At 43.7% G+C, this 20,805-nt stretch overlaps 3 protein-coding genes across 3 annotated transcripts in view; 1 reads left to right on the top strand and 2 right to left on the bottom strand.

Annotated features, from left to right (window-relative positions):
- etnk1 (ethanolamine kinase 1) overlaps positions 1-11,051 on the bottom strand; it is a 41,210-nt gene extending 30,159 nt beyond the window's left edge. Inside the window, exons 1-2 of the mRNA XM_084330716.1 lie at positions 10,796-11,051; positions 2,905-3,164 (exon numbers count right to left, since the gene is read on the bottom strand). Coding sequence (XP_084186842.1) covers positions 2,905-3,164; positions 10,796-10,942 — 407 coding nt within the window. The 5' untranslated portion in view covers positions 10,943-11,051. The remainder of the gene's footprint in view (positions 1-2,904; positions 3,165-10,795) is intronic.
- Positions 11,052-14,477: 3,426 nt separating this feature from the next.
- On the bottom strand, positions 14,478-19,131 carry LOC311241533 (uncharacterized protein). Its single transcript, XM_084330381.1, has 8 exons — positions 19,026-19,131; positions 18,513-18,601; positions 16,214-16,303; positions 15,820-15,899; positions 15,623-15,742; positions 15,480-15,527; positions 15,309-15,389; positions 14,478-15,005 (listed from the first exon to the last, which is right to left on the bottom strand). Exons 1-8 carry the CDS (start codon positions 19,061-19,063, stop codon positions 14,862-14,864), a joined length of 690 nt encoding a protein of 229 aa, XP_084186507.1. The 5' UTR covers positions 19,064-19,131; the 3' UTR covers positions 14,478-14,861.
- Positions 19,132-20,252: 1,121 nt separating this feature from the next.
- The window catches only part of LOC311241404 (serine-threonine kinase receptor-associated protein-like), a 52,613-nt gene continuing 52,060 nt past the window's right edge, over positions 20,253-20,805 (top strand). Inside the window, exon 1 of the mRNA XM_084330219.1 lies at positions 20,253-20,745. Coding sequence (XP_084186345.1) covers positions 20,634-20,745 — 112 coding nt within the window. The 5' untranslated portion in view covers positions 20,253-20,633. The remainder of the gene's footprint in view (positions 20,746-20,805) is intronic.

The raw sequence follows: 20,805 nt of genomic DNA on the forward strand, positions 1-20,805 counted from the left end.
ACAATAATGTCTTTTATCCTTAACAACTCCAAAGTGTACTTTGGACATGTGTCTTTGTGAACCATACCTGTTCTTGACCGACATTAGAAGTAGATACCCTAACAGTATTAGTGTTTCCCTGGATAGCATCCGCTACTCTCGCTGTTGTCCTATGAGTGGGTGTGCCTGTAGTCTAGCTTGGTCTACGTATAGGTGCCAGGCCTTCTCCTGGGGGTGAAAGCAGTGCCCTGCCCCACCTCCGGCCCTGGCCTTCTCCACTGAGCGTGCCTGGCTTCAGCCCCAACTCCTACCCTGGCTGTCTCTACCGAGTGTGCCTGGCCTCAACCCAACTCCTACCCTGGCTGTCTCTACTGAGTGCCTGGCCTCAGCCCAGCCTCCTACCCTGGCTGCCTCTACCGAGCGTGCCTGGCCTCAGCCCAGCCTCCTACCCTGGCTGTCTCTACTGAGTGTGCCTGGCCTCAGCCCAGCCTCCTACCCTGGCTGCCTCTACCGAGCGTGCCTGGCCTCAGCCCAGCCTCCTCAGGGCTCTACAGTGCGACCATATTGCTCGCATATGCCCCTAAAAATATGTGCGTGCGAACATGCAAAATCAAGTACTCGCACGGCGTGCGAGTGGGGCCAGCGAGTGCAGAGTACAGCCTCTCATTCGTCCTTTTTTTCTCCGCTGCGAGAATCGTTAAAAAACTACAAGTCCCACAGTTCACAGCCGCATAAACGTTCCAATCACAGTAGTTTCCTGTGGTCACGCGACTGGAAACCGAAAGTAATGATCAGCGGCTGCGTCACTGTCTGAGTCAAACAATAATACAGCCATGTCGAAGCCCATTCATTTTTATTTTGCGCGAAAGATACCGGAGAATGAGAAGTCAGGCGGGGCAGCTCATGTTACAGAGGTGATGGTTAACGTTAACGTTAACCAAGATACTGACGCTAGCCAGCATGCTAGCGAAGTTGGCCAAGCTAGCGAGGCTACACCCACTGTAGCACCCAATGTAGCCACTGTAGCTAGCGAAGCTACACCCACTGGAGCCGGAGGGAAGACATACAAATTTAACGTGAATTGGCTAAACATTTCCCCATGACTAGAGTTCGAAAACAATGTCATGTTTTGTAAATATTGCAAAGTAGGATCGATGCATTGCGATGCATTGTTACACCCCTAACTGGCCCACTGTGTATGTGTGTACAGCTAACTTGGCTAGCGTTATCAACCGCAGAGGTGGGCAATCCAGCTGCAGCGCCGGACGGCCAGAGTGCAACGGTGTGACGTCGTAATTGGCAGAATCGACTGTCAATCAATGGTCTACCTGACACGCAAACTACTGTACTGGAGGTGTACAGTATTTCAATAGGCAACCCTGAAAGGATTATTTTTCTAAAAGAGCAACACTAGCTCCCCCCTCTACTGATGGCCCTGGTTGTAAAGCCAGTGTCTCCTTTTTGTTCAATATCACTGCCTTTCTTATTAGGCCTAGTTGTTGGCTACAACTTTGCCATAGTAGGCATTAATCACTTAATTAATAGTTAAAATGTCTGTCCCATTCCCGTTTGCACACGCAGATGATACACACACACGCACACAGTGGGCCAGTGACTGGTGGTATGTGCTATTGCACAGATGTGTCCCGTTTGCACATGCACGCACAGTACAAATATACATTTATTTTTGAAAAAAAAAAAACTCTGTTACTTGACATATTTTCACTGTGCTCCTAAATATTTTTGGGTGCTCCTAAATTTCTTTGTGTGCTCCTACATTTTTTCATTTAGGAGCACCTGTGCCCCTAGTGAAAAAGGTTAGCGTAGAGCCCTGCTCCTACCCTGGCTGTCTCTACCGAGCGTGCCTGGCCTCAACCCAGCCTCCTACCCTGGCTGTCTCTACTGAGTGCCTGGCCTCAGCCCAGCCTCCTACCCTGGCTGCCTCTACCGAGCGTGCCTGGCCTCAACCCAGCCTCCTACCCTGGCTGTCTCTACTGAGTGCCTGGCCTCAGCCCAGCCTCCTACCCTGGCTGCCTCTACCGAGCGTGCCTGGCCTCAGCCCAGCCTCCTACCCTGGCTGTCTCTACTGAGTGCCTGGCCTCAGCCCAGCCTCCTACCCTGGCTGCCTCTACAGAGCGTGCCTGGCCTCAGCCCAGCCTCCTACCCTGGCTGTCTCTACTGAGTGCCTGGCCTCAGCCCAGCCTCCTACCCTGGCTGCCTCTACCGAGCGTGCTTGGCCTCAGCCTCCTACCCTGGCTGTCTCTACTGAGTGTGCCTGGCCTCAGCCCAGCCTCCTACCCTGGCTGTCTCTACTGAGTGTGCCTGGCCTCAGCCCAGCCTCCTACCCTGGCTGTCTCTACTGAGTCTGCCTGGCCTCAGCCCAGCCTCCTACCCTGGCTGTCTCTACTGAGTGAGTCTGCCTGGCCTCCGGCCAGCCTCCTACCCTGGCTGCCTCTACCGAGTCTGCCTGGCCTCAGCCCAGCCTCCTACCCTGGCTGCCTCTACTGAGCATGCCTGGCCTCTGCTCTGCGCCGTCTCAGTAGTGCGTGTGCCCCGTGATCAATGCTTTTTTGATGGCCGCCATCTCTTAACAATGTTATTTATGCCCCGTTGTCTTTGCTTATTCGTTACGCCTATCAATGATTTTCCTTGTATTGATTATTATTATTTCTTTCAATACATTACTGTACCAAACTGTTGCCCAGCTCAACACTACTATTGTACGCCTGGTCGTCTTTGTTGGGGGCATCTCTCACTGAATTGTCCTTGTATCTTCCCTTTCAATGCCCAGTAGTTTTCCCTCATTTTCATTGAGGGTTAAAAGGTCAGTGGCTGTCGTTCCCACTGTGGGCTTGTGAAGCCCATTGAGAGACGTGTAAATGTGATTTGGGATCCATTTACAAATAAACACGACGTGACTCTTACCTGAACATGGGCTGGCCGCGGATGTGTTCAGGCTCCAGCGCCATTCCCTGCAGGAACTCGTAGCACAGGCCGTTGTTGAAGGTGCAGTAGAGATGCGGGGCGCAGCGGTGCGCGTGGAGGACCCGGAAGCTCTTAATCTCGTTCTCCCTGTCCACCAGCAGCTCCGTCTTGTTGCCGTAGATACGGACCAGGACCACGTCCTGCATGACTCCGCCCACATAGCAGCCCAATAGCTTATTGGTTATACCATCTGTGAAGAACTGCAGATATATGGGAATAGATATATTTAGAGAGAGAGAGAGAAAGGGGGTAAGAAGAGGGTTGGGAACAAAAAGGTTTAGATAAATCAGCTTATGATTTTAGCATGCCAGGGTTCCCACAGACATTGCTAAATGAAATTCAAGGACTTTCAAATACTTTTCCAATCACTATTTTTTTTTATTTTAAAAGGATCCTATTCACTTTTAAATTAGTTTCTTTTTTATAAAAAAAAAATCTGATCCAATATTTATGGCTTAAAACCAATTTCCGACAATTAGTTACACTTTAGATACAAGAAAATGCAATTTCTTGATTCAGAAAAATGTTATCATGGATGAACAAAACTTTCAATGTGAATGGTTGATTTGAATTCCAAGGACTTTTTAAGCACCTTGTTAAAAAATGGGCTGTTTAAGGAATTCCAGACCTTGACTTTTAGCACTTCAAGGACCTTGTGCGAACCCTGGCATACTGTTTAAACATGCAAGTATGTTCCAAGCTTGAGGGACAATTTATGTCATATGGTTGACTAGATAGTGCACAATAAAAGCCCCTTGGCATGAACTCACTCCTACTTTGAAACACATCAGCTTTGTAACTTTAAAAAGGGATAGGCTACCCTGTCTGAATAGGAACAAATTAAACTTTAAAAAGGGATAGGATTAGGTCCCAATCTGAACAAGAACATTTTAGGCAATCCTAAAAGCACTTACACCAGTGTCGTTTTTGGAGATACTGGAAATAGAAATTACCGGTACCTGAAAGATCACACGTCATCATGATAATTTGATTATATAGAAACACTATCTCGGGTTTGGCCTCCAGTGAGTTTTAACAGTTTCTACTTAAAATATCTTTGATAAAATTCAGATTTGTTTATATAATCTTGAATTATGCAACAATGAAAAAAAAAACTGGAGTGGGGTTCAAACTAGATTGTTCCCTGAGATTTTGGTGGGTGTGGGCGGTGTGAGGTGGAGGGGGTGTAGTGGGCACTGGTTGTGGGGGGGGGGGGGCGGGGGGGGGGGGGGGGGCTGAATCCTGACATTCCAGCCCTAATTGTTAACACTATAAGAGACTGGCGGGGAACGACTAGAATGCCAGGAATTTTATTTTGCCGAAGGGAGCAATGATTGGTATTTGCTGACCGCCCACTTTGTGGTCATTGATGAATACAAGGCAAGCTGCAGAGCATGTGACAGTATAGACCGTGGGAGTGGCCACGCCCCCCCTGGTTCAAAACACCTTACATTTAACACCAGGCAAATGTGGTTCCGGGACTACTGCGGATCCTCCGGTAAATAATTTGATGATGTATACATTATAGCCTACATCTTCTGCTGACGAAGACCACTGTTAAGAGTGAAATTAATAAATACTACAATTGTAAAAGTAAAGAACTACATTTCCCCCAAAACAAAGGGATTGTGCTTGTTTGCTGGCAGTATCTTTCTGCATCCCTGTGTTTGTCACTGAGCTGCCATATCTGTTTGTTGATACAGAGCTTTCACAATTATCTGAATACTGCACCTTTAATTACACCAATCTGTTTTAGCAGGCCATTGAGGTCCCAACTAAGACATTCCCTAAAGAAAATCTTTAATTTATTTCAAGTCAAAGTTATTTGATTGATGTGGTAAATGATTACACTTTGATCATCTTTTATTTGAAAATTAACCTAGCTATGAGAGTGTAGGTTCGTTCACCCCTTCTCCACGGTCTAATGCTATAGTTTGTGGATCAAGCAAACTGAACTACACACAGATTATAGTTTGTTGTGTAGGCTATATGCTGTAAATAATATACACAAAGTTTTATTTGATAGTTTTAACCGCAATCAATGCCAAGAGTGTTTCAAGTTGATCAAATGTTTTAATTGTAATAGATTTGTATTCAAATAATAATAATATTCAAATGTATTGTAAAATATTGTACAATAAAGAGGTTTGAACCAGGGGGCGGGGCTAATTGTTACATCACTTCTGCAGTTGTATGCCGAGTGGTTGCGTTTACGTCTTTGTTTACATTCATGGAGGAAACCAACCAAACAGACCCTTCGGTCTTAGAGGGTGGTGGTGGGCGGGTAGTACTCTATATCTTTTTATGCCAGCCGACAAGAATAACTTAATAACACTGCTTCTCTCTGATAACAGTGGCGCGCCGCACAACTACAGCATGTGCCCAGCATGTTCCCAAACACAGCCAGTTTGTTTTAATTTAGGACTGGGCAATAACTGGTCACAGGATTTAAATTTGAGCGTGCTAATTGAAACATAGTTTCACTTTGATAGCCTACTATATTACACAACCTATTAGCATGCAGTCAAATGTGACCATGACCAAGCACTATTGGGGAGTTTGACTTGAGGAAAGCACATGGCAATGGGAGGAGATCATCATGGGACTCATGGAAACTCAAATGCTAGATTACCAGCTTTCTGAGAGGGTTATACTGTATTACTTACCTTCAGAAAACTAAAATGTGGGCTGCATACACATCAGCCCCCCCCCCCCCCCCTCACACACTCTCTCTCCCTCATCTCTCAGATATGCCTCAGTGAGAGACCTATGACTCACCGCTCCTGGAACTGGGTCATCAAATTCTAGACATGCTGCCCCTGGCTCACCCACATTGGTTGGATACCAGATATAACTATTCTATCAATTCCACACGAGCGTCACAGTAAATGCCATAGCCGATGCAAAATAAATACTGTACGTTACAGCGACTACCCCCCCCCCCCCCCATCTTATTTTAAGCCGCAGCAAGTGCATTAGAGAGCTTGCCTCTACTGTACTCAACCGCATAGTATGAGGTGGGGTGAAGAGAGATCATAATAAGGCATAATAAAACAAAATGCTTGCCAGTTGGACAGAGCTCGTAATGTAGACAGAGCCATCAAATGAGTTCGTTATTACACTACATTGGTCGCTACGTTTCAATCGATCGTTTATAAAGTGCAATGTTTATAATAATCCCAGCACACTGTTTGCATATAGCTTTTCCTCAAACTGAGCTACGCAATAATAAGACGTGTGACGTGACTGCATTTTGCAGGTGACTGTGGCCATGCAAAATAACTAAGACCGGCAGGTAACTTCAATTAGGGAACCCCATTGGAAGGAACCCCAATAATGTTGGTATGGGCTGGTGCAAATGCAATCATGAATGAAAACTTTATTTAACAGATTGCAGAATAGGTACAATACAGTTCGGCTCAATACACACAATTGTTAAGGGGATGCAGACCAGAGAAAGACGTTTGTCTTGTTTACATCAGGGTCCCCCCATTTTCAATTCATAGTGACATTTATGACATACACAACATACATGACATCATGACATTTATGGCATAGGGACATACATGACATACAGGTATTATATAGTACTGTTACATTTGTGACATATATACGATATGCAAATATACAGTACTGTTACCCATAGATCCTAACAGAGAATATATACATATGATGGGGAGGAGACTGTACATTAGGAGGGGGTGGGTGGGAGGGAGAGAAATATACATATGGTGGGGAGAGAATATATACATACGGTGGGGAGGAGACTGTACATTAGGGGGTGGGTGGGAGAGAAATATACATACGGTGGGGAGGAGACTGTCTATTTGGGTTTGGACATTTACGGTGGCCAGTTTCGAATTGCAGTGCTCTTTAACACTTTGGATGCCAGCCACGCGTTTTGTCGTTAGTTCATGCCGACCGTTGGGGGGGGCGGGCCAGTTTCCTCATTTTACTTTTCCGTCGAGCCAACTGAAGAATCCATTGTGATCGCCGGCCCGGAAAACGCGTGGATTATGTATTTACAGTACCCAATGCTGAATCAATAAACGCGATCGATATTTGGAATGGCGATCAGAAATTGGAATAATCTTTTTGGATAACATCTGATCTGAGGTAAGGAATCTATTTGACCAGTCTTGGGATAATCAGAGCTATTTTCACCTATATATCAGCGTTTGCCCTATGTGTGTGTGTGTGTGTGGCTGTGCGAGCGATCAGGAAATGAGATAATAGATATTTCAGCCCGCTTCTATAGCGTGCATAAGTACACATATAATATCAATAATCTAGCGTTTATTTGAAAACAATTCATAAATAGGCCAAAAAATTACAACGTTTTTGTGTATTCCAGAATATTCCAGTAAATGCCTTTTATCACGGAATCTTTATATTTTCCTTGAAAACAAGGGCTTTTCAAAATGCTATAAAACGGAAATGAAGCGATTAAAAAACAATCCGTTTCGACAATGTTGACTGCAAACAAGTAATTGATAAACAATGGGCAGATTAGACACATAGCCATAATTTAAGACAGAGATTATGCGGTCACAACGCTATCATTGAAGTGGGTGCTGGCATTTAACAACGTTTTACCATGTTAACCAGTGGCACTGGAAGTGTTAAGAGCGGTTTTGAATGTGGGTAGGGATTCACATTCCTTTACAGCTTTGGGTAGGGCGTTCCACATTGATGTGGCATGATTGCGAAACGTGTTTAGTCCCTTGTTTGAGCCGAATCTAGGTTTAACATGATTTGTTGAGCTCCCTCTGGTGTTGTGGTCGTGGTATTCACTGACCTTTGGGAAGTATTTTGACATGTACATGGGTACCTTAGTCGTATAGTGTATCTTGTAGACCAGGCCCATTGCAAGTTGCTGTACTCTCGTCTACTCTAAGCCATCCTAGGTAGTCAAAGTGGGCAGGGGTGAGGTGGGTTCTAGGAGTAAGGTCAAGTAGTAGTCTAGGGCGGCTACGTGGTGCAGTGGGCAATGCGCTCACCACGAATACTGGAGGCTGGGCTCAAACAGATCATCTCCCTGTTCGAGCCCAGCGCTCCACATTGCTTTCAGTTTAGCTGGTCGTCCGCACTAATACACATTGGCAGTATTAGGGGGAGGGAAACTGATGGGTGGGGATCGGGCGTTGTGGACAGCGACTCCTACAGGTCGGTTGGTGCGCCTGCGCAGTAGAATCAGGAAGCGACGAGGGGCGGGGCCCCTCCAAAGCCCAGACCCCCGACGCTGAAAGATCGAGCCGCGTAGGTGGAAAGATGCGACTGCTGTTACCTCGAGTATCGGAGGGGACTCGTGCTATGTATGACTTAGTCCACATTGCAGCCGGCTTGTGGGAGGCATGAAACAGCGTTCCAAAGACAGGGGAGGGTTGAATTGGACGATACGAAAATTGGGATGGGAGAAAAATAGAAAATGGGAGAAAAAGTGGATAAAAAAAAAGTAGTAGTCTGACCAGTTTGTTTTGTGATGTTTTAATCTGGTTTTTAGCGCCTTTGAGGTGCTTTGGTACCATGAGGTGCAAGCATAGTCGTAGTACCCTTGAATGAGTGCTCCTGCCAGAGTCTTCAGGGTATTCTTGTTTACCAGAGAGGAGATCCGGTACAAGAATCTAGTTCGTTGGTTGACTTTTTTTATTACATTGGATGCCATTTTGTCACAGGAAAGATTTGCCTCTAGGATGGAACCTAGGTACCGGTATGTAATTTCGTCTTTCCTTGTGACAATATTGTCACCCACTGTAACTGAGAAGCCGTCGGTCTTGCCGAGTTCGTTATTTGATCCGAAGAGAATGGACTCTGTTTTACTCAGGTGTAATGATAGTTTGTTAAGGGCTCGGCGAATGGGCCTCTAACTGATATCGCGATATTTTGTGGCCATATCACGATACACGATATATATCGCGATATTTTGACATTTCCTCTAAAGCACTTAAAAATGCTTGATTTAACCCTTTGATGCATACAGTCACGCCAATATGATGATTATAATAAGTCCCTGCAAAATATGTTTCCATTATTAAACCATGAAGATGCTTTAAAAAATAATTAAATGAAAATGTACTAAGAGTAGTCTACTGACACACTAATAAAAAAAATTATTTACATCTAAGACAATTTATATAAAAACTATTGAGTGCCTAAGACTTTTGCACAGTACTGTGTTTTCTATCCACTTTAGCCAAACACACACATATGTATATATATACACACTACTGTGAGAAAATAATAATTAATCACACACAAAGCCTTACAAAGGGATAATGGCTTATAGCAGACTTAATGATTTTAGAATATTTCAGATAATGAAATGAAATGTTTATATCATCAACTATCCAGTTAGTATAAATACTGTAACGTTTGGCCACTTTAAATCATTGGAGAGAGAGAGAGAGAGAGAGAGAGAGAGAGAGAGAGAGAGAGAGAGAGAGAGAGAATGCGTTTGCGTTTTGAGCGTATAAGCTGCCGTAGGCGATGATGTCACACTCGAATGTAAACACAGGAAGTTGAACACACTGAGATTTAAGGTCCGCGCTGGTCTGTCTATAATGAAATGAGAGGAACGCTCTGCACTAAAGCAAGTCTCATATCAGCTGCGACGTGACAACATATACTCGATATTCACGATATAGTAATTTACTACAGCTCACAACAAGCCGCGATACATCGAGTATACGATATATCGCCCAGCCCTTTCTGCCTAGTTCCAAGCTGATAGTGATGGGTCGACTCGTTCATAAGAGCCGATTCATTGCCATGAGTGAGTCGAATCGCTCACGTCTTGCAATGAGTCTGTTCACGCTTTCGTTCGCGCTTTCGTTCACCCCCCCCCCCCCCCCCCCCCCGAGTGTGTATTTTGTCCAAAACAGTCATCCAACATTTACCAACAGTAGCCTACTAGTGCATAAAACCACGTATTTTTATACAAATGGAAGTGAACCGTGAATCCAATCAGTGAATCGGATCATTGCCGTGAGCGTGAATCGAATCGCTCACTCACTGAAATGATCCGTTTGGGCACATCACTACGAGCTGAGGGTTTTTTCAACCTGTAACTTGTTCTTGTCAGAGACCAGCAGGGCTGAGAGTTGTCCGCGAACAGGAACAAGTTGCAGTCACAAGCTGACGATGTCATTTGCATAAATTAGGAACAGTAGCGGACCTAGTATGCTTCCCTGTGGAACACCGCATTTCACTGTGAGGGGGGGGGGGGGGGGGTAGAGTACCGTTTACCTCCACGTGTCAAATTTCGTAGCTCAGTTGAGAGGAAAATATTGCACTTTATTAACTGGGTATTTGCAACTTCGCCGCACATTATTAGTAATCGGCAGGTTCTGAACACAAACATGCACCTTAAGGTAGTGTAGTAATAATAATAATAACAACAAAGTCAACGAAGTAATAGCATGTATTTTTTTTACATCCAGCGCGCCCAATTAGCGACCATTTGTTCTCTGCCTGGCCTGCGGTATTTTCACCCCCAACCTAGTCCTGTGTTGAGCACGGTGGTGGTTGAGTTCTACCAGCTAGCTGGATACACACACGTCAGGAGGTCGCTGGTGAAATTCCACTGGCTCCTCTCGTCCTCTTCTGATCAGTAAGTTGACGCAGCAGCTCCCATTTAAAGAAGGCGCAACAACTAAGCTAGCGGTTTCCCACGTTATGTAAGCGCTGCAGCAGCAAAGCCGGTGGGGACTTATTATTATTAACATGTCGACTCCGCATTCGTTGTGGGGTTACTTATGGTTAGCCAGAATAGAAAGGAGTTTATAAAAAATAAAAAATAAATTAAAGAAGATGATAATAATAACCCTTTTACCTTGATTTTCACCTCGGATGGTTTCCACTTGGGTCTGAGCTCCTTGACGAGCCGCAGCGCGCCGGACCTGTAGTCGCTCTCCTCCAACGTGACGTCTATCTTGGGCACCGCGGGGGCCTCGTCGGGGACGTGGATGTAGTTGGCCATTGTTGTTGTGAGAATAATAATTGTATGATATACCAGCTTCTTTTTTTGGGACAAGAAGAACGTGACCGTTGTTGTTGAGAGAGGCAGCGGTAACAGAATGTATGGGTTGTTCTTCTCCAGACTGAGCGAGCGGCACGGGGGTGAAACAGGACTCGATGTGCGGCGACGCCTCTCTCTAAATCCCACCCAGAGGAGGAGGGTCCCGCTGCAGCGCCGGAGAAGCCTCTCACTGGGGGCAAGCCGCGTGATTTTTCCCCCGTAGCCTATGTTTGCGGATACGTTCTCTGATGATTGGCCACTGACGTTTCTGGTCATGTGACATCTGCGCCAACCGATCGTGTGGCGCCTGTTTCTGCGCCTATTTCCAATAGGGGGTATCTGCAGAGCCGCAGAGCCAGGCTGGACGGGTTGGAGGCGGTCTGGACAAGTATTAGTGGTCTGGACAAGTATTTGCACTACTGCGCACCATTTTCAACTTCACTTTCGTCTCGTTTACATAGGTACATAGACAGTAATGTTACATCTAGACATTTATGACATGTAATAATAGAGTAAACTTGTAAATAGACAGTAATGTTACATCTAGACATACCAGATCTAGTAATAATAGAGTAAACTTAACTTTCGTCTCAGTAACAATGTTCATAAAGTGTACATCTAGACATGATGTGTACATAGACAGTAATGTTACATCTCTAGACATACCAGATCTAGTAATAATAGAGTAAACTTAACTTTCGTCTCAGTAACAATGTTCATAAAGTGTACATCTAGACATTTATGACATACCAGATCTAGTAATAATAGAGTAAACTTAACTTTCGTCTCAGTAACAATGTTCATAAAGTGTTGAGTGCTACAGTGTAGGTTAGTTTATTAGGACAAGTGCATGACAGTAAGGTTAGTTAGGGTTAGATTTTTTTTATTTAGATAATGGTTGAAGTAGTGATTGATTGATTGAAAACTTTATTAACAGATTGCAGAATGGGTACAATACAGTACAGCTCAATACACACAATTGTTAAGGGGATGCAGACCAGAGAAAGACTTTCGTCTTGTTTCCACCAGGGTCCCCCAGTTTCAATTCATCAGGACATATATGACATACATGACATACAGATAGTCAGTACTGCTACATCTATACATTTATGACATACCAGATTTGCAAATACAGTACTGTTTGTGATACAGAAGGAGTCAAGAAAAGGGAGTATATACATTGACGTAGAAACTGTACATTGGAGGAGGTGGGTGGGGGGTTGGGTACACTGGGATATTGACAACCATACTGGGTAATTTACATTGGAGGTGGTTGGGGGGGGGGGGGGGCACACTGTATAGACAAGCAAAACTGTACATTGAGGGGGGGGAGACTCTGTACAAACAAACAAAATTGTACATTGGACTATTGACAAAACCATACTAGGTAAATGACTGTACATTGGAGGGGGTTGGGTTAGGATATTTACAGGGGCCAGTGTTGAATTGCAGTCTCCCGTAGGTGTCTCTTGAGAGAGGTTTTGAAAGTGGGTAGTGATCCACATTCCTTTACAGCTTTGGGTAGGGCGTTCCACATTGATGTGGCATAATTGCGAAACGTGTTTAGTCCCTTATTTGAGCCGAATCTGGGTTTAACATGATTTGTGGAGCTCCCTCTGGTGTTGTGATCGTGGTATTCACTGACCTTTGGGAAGTATTTTGCCATGTACATGGGTACCTTGGTCGTGTAGTGTATCTTGTAGACCAGGCCCATTGCAAGTTGCTGTACTCTGTCATCTACTCTAAGCCATCCTAGGTTGTCAAAGTGGGCAGGGGTGAGGTGGGTTCTAGGAGTAAGGTCAAGCAGTAGTCTGACCAGTTTGTTTTGAGATGTTTGTAATTTTGTTTTTAGCGCCTTTGAGGTGCTTTGGTACCATGAGGTGCAAGCATAGTCGTAGTACCCCTGAATGAGTGCTCCTGCCAGAGTCTTCAGGGTATTCTTGTTTACCAGAGAGGAGATCCGGTACAAGAATCGAGTTCGTTGGTTGACTTTTTTTATTACATTGGATGCCATTTTGTCACAGGAGAGATTAGCCTCTAGGATGGAACCCAGGTAGGTAATTTCATCTTTCCTTGTGACAATATTGTCACCCACTGTAACTGAGAAGCCGTCGGTCTTGCTGAGTTTGTTATTTGAACCGAAGAGAATGGACTCTGTTTTGCCCATGTGTAATGATAGTTTGTTATCAGCGAGCCATATGCAGATTCTGCCTAGTTCCGAGCTGAGGGTTTTTTCAACCTGTAACTTGTTCTTGTCAGAGACCAGCAGGGCTGAGTCGTCCGCAAACAGGAACAAGTTGCAGTCACAAGCTGACGACATGTCATTTGCATAAATTAGGAACAGTAGCGGTCCTAGTATGCTTCCTTGTGGAACACCACAGCTCACTGTGAGAGGGGGGGATAGGGTACCGTTTACCTCCACCATCTGTTCCCTCCCCTCAAGGTAGGATTGCATCCAGCTCACTGATAGACTATCAAAACCAATTGCTTTTAGCTTGTCAATCAGAATGGAGTGATTGACTGTGTCAAAGGCCTTTTGTAGGTCCAGCATGACCATGCCGCAGTATTTGCCTGCGTCCACCTCTTGTTTGATGTGGTCATTCAAATAGAGAAGGCATGTGTCAGTGGAGTGGGATGTTCTGAAGCCAGATTGGAATTCGTAGATTAGATTTTTTTCCGCTAGGTACTTTTCGACCTGTTCGTAGACTATTTTTTCCATGACTTTCGAGATGGAGGTGAGAATAGAAACAGGGCGGTAGTTGCCTGGGTCTAATTTGCTGCCCTTTTTGTGCAGAGGGGTCACCCTAGCAATTTTGAAGTCCTTGGGGACGTGTCCCTGTTTTATGGAGAGGTTTATTATGTGTGTGATGATTGGGGTGATGGCGGCTGCTGAGTCTCTGAGGAATTTGGAGGGGATGTTGTCATGGCCAGTGGCCTAGTGGCCTTGTTAGGCCTTGTGAGTCTTTAGTCGACGGCGAAAGATTAGACGGGATTCGGCTGTCCTAACTGGGGTGGGTAGTTCATTCCACCATTGTGGGGCAAGGACTAAGAATAGGCGACTTCTCTTTGATGACCCGACTTCTCTTTGATGACCCTCCCGGAGCTTGGATAGGAGTAGGAATAAACTGTACATATACAGCACTGTTTGAACCTGGCACACAACATACTTCACATGTCATTTTTCTTTTTGTGGAGACGAAGATGATGAGTACCGGTCTTCTCCTCAGACATATAAAATCAGTTTTTCAATACAAGTACGACTCAAGACACAGAACATTAGTATGCAAAATAAAAAATGAACACAGATTTTGAGTGTGAATGAAAACTTTATTTCAACAAGATTGCAGAATGGGTACAATACAGTACGGCTCAATACACACAATTGTTAAGGGGATGCAGACCAGAGAAAGAAGTTTTGTCTTGTCTTCTCGTACTAAAAACGTGACTGTTAGCACAGAGACGGCTGCAGTTACACACAGGGCCATTTTCGTTTCGTTTTCAGGGTCAGTTTCGCTTTTCAGAACACAACGTAATGGCAGGCAAGTTAGGCCCAGTCCACACGAGCGCTGGATTTAATATAACCATGATTGTATGTGCGCAGTTGCACTGTTCGGCCACACACAACCGGGGATTTGCTACACTGCAACCCCGGTCTTTGAAAACCGGAGTCCAGGGTGAAGTTATGCGGTTTTGTGTGGGCATAGCAACCAAGGTTGGAGGGAGGGAGCAGAATTAATTATTCAATATCAGTATAATAACTGGACTTTGAGAAGTCTTTATTCATGCAGACAGACACGCAGTTAGTTGGGTCGCTGATGCGTTTGAGTCTCTGCACTCCCTCCCCCCAAGGGCAGCATCGCTCATCGGTGAACCATCACATCTAAATGCCATATGAACACAACAAAAAGTAGCTCTCATCTGTGTACCTAAAAACAGTTCTGTAGTCTTCATCGCCAATGCCAGAGGTATGCTCTATGTATTTCGAGTCCAATAATAGAATCTCCTGTATGCGTGGCTTCAAGACCTATAATGGGTATGTAAAAATAAGCACAGCATGTCAGTCAGGTTTCTGTGGGAATGTGGATTCTGCTATTCTCCCAGAACGGCAGACATGATTAAGTTTATAAGACACGCATTACTAATTTCACTTACACATAGCACAAAGTGGTTTTCGGTCCAGGCTGGAAAGACTATTGCATGTTTCATCTTCATGTCAGCTTAATATTTATGAAACATGAGTTTGCCATTAGAGTAGGGATGTGCCATTATGCTTATTCAATTTACTAACTGAATAATTATATTTATTTCATCAATTAATTACACTTACCGGAAATGAAGCTAACGGGTTGATACTTCGGTCCTTCCAGGTAGGAACAACATACATGTCTTCTATATAAATGTCCATGTCCTGATGAGGAAAAAACAAACATGATTATTAATAGTCTGCCTTCAGTACTAAAAGTTACTTTTAAATGTGTAATTAAAAAAGAGGTCATACACGTTTCAGAGCCAGTTCACCAATGAGCTTCAGGCATGCATTTCCAATCTGCAAGAAATCACAATTAAGACATTATAGTGAACATGACTGAAACTCTCCCTTCGGTAATAAATGTTAATCTGTTAGACCATGTGACTACTCACAGTTGAATCCATATAGCTGTTCAACCCAAGGCTCCAAAACTCATCCCGTGTCAAACAAGTTTGTCCTTCCTTCACAATTATTTCTTCTGAAGGCCTCTTTCGGTCCAGGACATAACTGAGCTGAAGATAATAACCATTGTTGTGATACAGATGAGTAGTTTTACATAGAAAGTAATTATTTGTAGAAATTTGCCTACCCGTTGTTGTTGGATAGGGTTTCGGGACTTCGCCCAGGGTTGGTCTGGTGAGTAGTCATTGTCCACTGGAATCTCAAGTTCTACAGGGATGGACATACACAAAAATATAAGAGAAATAGTAACAATGTTTAATAAAACTAATAGTGTAGAGGTAAGAATTACTGTAGGTAGGCATAGGTTTTTATAGGCCTGCTTCTGCTGCAGAAGCCAGGTTCTATGGTGTAATAGTTAGCACTCTTGACTTGGAGCAATTAAGAGTTCACTATTTAAGGTGGTGGGTGGCAGTTTAATATGATTATTGGACAAATCATGCATGGTTTCAGTCAAGGCGGCTAAACTTGAATTTAAGACATTTTAAGAATTTCTAAGGACCCATGCATGCAATTCCACTTACTTATCATTGCTGGGGGCAGACCTGAACCTGCTTCAGGGAGCACACCTTGAGCTGCTTCCAGTGATAGATCAAGGACTGCTTCCTGTGACACTGTAAGCAGATGACAAACACAGCTTAGTAAGGAACAGTGAACTTGATGAATGAAGACATTTATACATTATTTCCTAGATCAATTAAAAACAGGATTAATGCATTAAATATCTTTAATGCAAGTGCAAGTAGAAAATGTACCCAATACAGCCTGGTGGTAGCTGTTTATTGCCACCGCTGTCGTCCCAAATAACTTTTTGATGTTGTCCATTCGCTTCTTGTTTTTGTTGTTGTTGAAGTGTTCTAGGATGTTTCTCATCAGGAACAGGTAGTTGCTGCGTTAAAAAGTAATTGTTCTTTCTCATTTGTGCAAACAGTTGTTCTGCAACTTGACTGTTTACATGTCCTGCAGTTTTAGGGACTATTATTATTATATCTGGTATGTCTAGATGTAACATTACTGTCTATTTACAAGTTTACTCTATTATTACATGTCATAAATGTCTAGATGTAACATTACTGTCTATGTACCTATGTAAACGAGACGAAAGTGAAGTTGAAAATGGTGCGCAGTAGTGCAAATACTTGTCCAGACCACTAATACTTGTCCAGACCGCCTCCAACCCGTCCAGCCTGGCTCTGCGGCTCTGCAGATACCCCCTACTCCCTATTTCCGCGTCGAACAGCCTGCTAACCTGCTAACTACCTAACGCCTAGTTTATCACTGGTTAAGCTTAGGCGACTCTTTCTAAGTTGGTTAAGGTTAGAGTTTGGAATCAGGGCTGGTGTTCTATCGCCCTGCTCTAAGACAAACTCTAACCTTAATCAACTTCGAAAGAGTGCCTAAGCTTAACCAGTGATAGAAACAGGCGTCACACGATTGCCGCAGATGTCACATGACCAGAAACGTCAGTGGCCAATCAGAGAGCGTCTCCGCAAACATAGGCTACAGGAAAAAATCACACGGGCAAGCCTGTGGCAGCCACAGAGAGGGCGCGTGCAGCGCTGATGTGCGTCTGGCGTAACGTACGAACCTACTTTCTTTTTTTTATCCACTTTTTCTCCCATTTTCTATATTTTCTCCCATCCCAATTTCGTATCATCCAATTCAACCCTCCCCTGTCACGAACGCAGTTTCTTGCCTCCCACAAGCCGGCTGCAATGTGGACTAAGTCATACATAGCACAAGCCCCCTCCGGTACTTGAGGTAACAGCAGTCGCATCTTTTCACCTGAGCAGCTCGATCTCTCAGTGGCGAGGAGTAACGCGTGGGAGGCTCACGCTGCCCCCGACACTTCCTGATTCTACTGCGCAGGCGCACCAACCGACCTGTAGGAGTCGCTGGCCACAACGCCCGATCCCCACCCATCAGTTTCCCACCCCCTAATACGGCCAATGTGTATTAGTACGGACGACCAGCTAAACTGAAAGCAATGTGGAGCGCTGGGATCGAACAGGCGATCCCAGCGTCTCCGCATTCGTGGCGAGCGCCTTGCCCACTACGCCACGTAGCCGCACGTACGAACCTACTTTCTATAGAAGCAGCTCGGAGGTGTACGGAAGCGTATTGCTGCCACACCAGAAAAAAAAATATCCGTATCACGTTATAACATAAAGGTTTCACATTATAACGTGATAACTTCTTGTTTTAACATAAAACGTTTCATGTTAACTTCTTGTTATAATATAAAGGTTTCACGTTATACCGTGATAACTTCTTTTTTTAACATAAAGCGTTTCACGTTATAACGTGATAACTTCTTATCACGTTATAACATAAAGGTTTCACGTTATAACGTGATAACTTCTTGTTTTAAGTTATCACGTTATAACGTGAAACGTTTTATGTTAAAACAAGAAGTTATCACGTTATAACGTGAAACGTTTTATGTTAAAACAAGATGTTATCACGTTATAACGTGAAACCTTTATGTTATAACATGAAGCGTTTTATGTTAAAACAAGAAGTTATCACGTTATAACGTGAAACCTTTATGTTATAACGTGATAAGAAGTTATCACGTTATAACGTGATAATCAATCAATCAATCAATTCAATCAATCAATCAAACTCTTTCGAAGTTGGTTATTCTTAGAGTTTGGAATCAGGGCTGGTGGTGGTCTATCACCCTGCTCTAAAGATAAACTCTAAGCATAACCGACTTCGAAAGAGGTCCTAAGCATAACCAGTTCGAAACAAGGCGGACATTAATAAAATGTTCAATCAATCAATCAATCCAATAACACACGCTCACTTAAAACAGCGCACCTTCGAGCCGAGCTGCTTCTATAGAAAGTAGGCTCGTGGCTGCCACAGTCTTGCCCCTTGAGAGGATTCTCCGGCGCTGCAGCTGGACCCTACTCACCCAGAGAGAAAAAAGAAACCGTCACCCCCCCTATTGCATGCCGGTAAATCTGATGACTCACGAGGAGCGCTCGTTTTTCATTTTATTTAGTTTCGTACATGGGGGGGGGGGGGGGGGGGGGGTACAGTTAATCTTTGCACAATATCACAATATTTTTTTTATACATGATACACCCATGGCCGAAAAGGAGCAGGATGAAGAAAACGTATCAATCAGTGCCTGCCCCTTTCCAAACTTCATATTTATTTTAACATAATGGTCAGCTCAAGTGCACCTTTTACAGCTTCATACCATATAATAATAATCATTACCGTAATTATGATAACAATAATAATAATAATAATATGACCATGAATAATAATAACAACAATAATAACGGTAATAATAATAATAATAATAATAATATTGATAGATACCAACAAACTGCGTCACGACTCACGAGCCTCAGATGCATGGGAAAGAGAAAAACAAACAAAAAATAAAACACGGTGTTAAAGTTGTACGTTGCACTGCGTTGGGCGGTGTACTCTAAAATGGTGGGGATGGTAGTACAACCCCGCCCGCCTCTCTATCGGATAGCGGGTGTAAAACATGTATACAAACACACATGTATGGCGGTTTGACGTCAGTTACATGCTAGATCCCAATGCCCGGGAGAAAAATGTTTACATTTTTGTTTGTTTGTTTTATGTTTAGGTATTCGGAGTAGTTGAGGTTAGGGTTGGACTAGTTGTGGATATGTTTATAAACCACCTTTAAGATTATGATGACTCGCGACTTTGCAGCTTGGCCAAAAAAACTGACCCCAATAAAACGCAGATGACCCCGTGTGATCTAGCATCATCAACCAAAATGTCAGCAATGCCGTGGGAGGCATTGGATGCCAATTTTTTTTAGCTCGCTCCTTTAAATGGATGTTAAATAGGTAAACATTAAATATATAGTTCATATTCTCTTTTTTCCCCTCTCCCTTTCATTCTCTCTCCTTATTTATTGTTGTCCTTGTTGTATACTATTGCTACTGTCATTTTGTATTGTATTTAATTACCTGTATGCATGTACATAACCTTGTTTTTGTTACAGCCTCCCACCCCCCCCCTCCCATTCCCACAAAAGGCCTTTGCTTTTTGGACAGGCTGCTTTTGTATATAAGAGTTTGTTCTTAATTGCTTGCCTGGATAAATAAAGGTTAAATAAATAAATAAAATAAAATATTACTCCTGATTATACAAGACCGCTTGCCTTTACAGTCTTCTGTATCAGACATACATATGAGCACGAAAAGCATTACAACCATTAAACCTCGCACTTTATTGGGATTAATTCAAAACATATATATTTATTAGTACAGTGGCGACATGAGGAAAATAATAAATAACCCGGATGGCTGAATTGAAAATGGGGGACCCTGATGTAAACAAGACGAAAGTATTTCTCTGGTCTGCATCCCCTTAACAATTGTATGTATTGAGCTGTACTGTACTGTACCCATTCTGCAATCTGTTAATAAAGTTTTCAATCAATCAATCTTGAACCACCAATAATAATGTGTGAATTTGGACTTTTATTTCGAAATGCCACCCAAGTTCACTTGTACCGGAAGCGTTTGGTGAATTGTTTATTATTTTTACTTGGCAGCAGCTTGGTCGACCAGCACGTTGCTAGTTAGTTGCAAATGTTGTAGCTATTAGCACGATATTCCTTTAATGGGAGGGGTACCATTTGTCTCATTAATAACCAACATATTTTCATAATTCAACAGGCTACGTTTTATACTTTGCAAAACCTCAGCTAAGTAACGTTGATAACCAAAGTAGCTTCTCCCAGCTAGCTACCTACTTCTTCCTCTCGCAACATCTGTAGAGTGATTGTTTGGGATGGTGGTGGGTGGCCTGGGTGGGGGGGACTCCTGAGTTAGCTAACATTTGCTGGCTGTAACGTGCAAAAATACGTGTTAATAATACGCAACGCTAGCTATTAGTTAAATCAGTTTGTGTGGGGAAGGAGGGGGGGTTAGTTTGGGTATGGCTTTGAGACAAACACCACTCACCTGCTCAGGACACACCCGGCCAGTAGTGGACCTGGCCTTCAGTGGAATAACCCCCTACGGCTACTTTCTCATCAGTGCCTGCAAAGGTGAGATGGACCTGGCTGACTGACCTGGATAAGGTTTGATTGATTGATTGAAAATTGTAT

This window comes from Notolepis coatsorum (assembly GCF_963971535.1).
Source record: "Notolepis coatsorum genome assembly, chromosome: 15".
Classification (NCBI taxonomy): Eukaryota; Metazoa; Chordata; class Actinopteri; order Aulopiformes; family Paralepididae; genus Notolepis; species Notolepis coatsorum.

Coding starts and splice junctions, on each gene's coding strand:
- LOC311241533 (XM_084330381.1), bottom strand. CDS start 19,063: ATGCATCTGAGGCTCGTGAGTCGTGACGCAGTTTGTTG. Junction 15,743..15,819: donor ACCCTATCCAACAACAACGG/GTAGGCAAATTT, acceptor TATTATCTTCAG/CTCAGTTATGTCCTGGACCG. Junction 15,528..15,622: donor ACAGCTATATGGATTCAACT/GTGAGTAGTCAC, acceptor GATTTCTTGCAG/ATTGGAAATGCATGCCTGAA.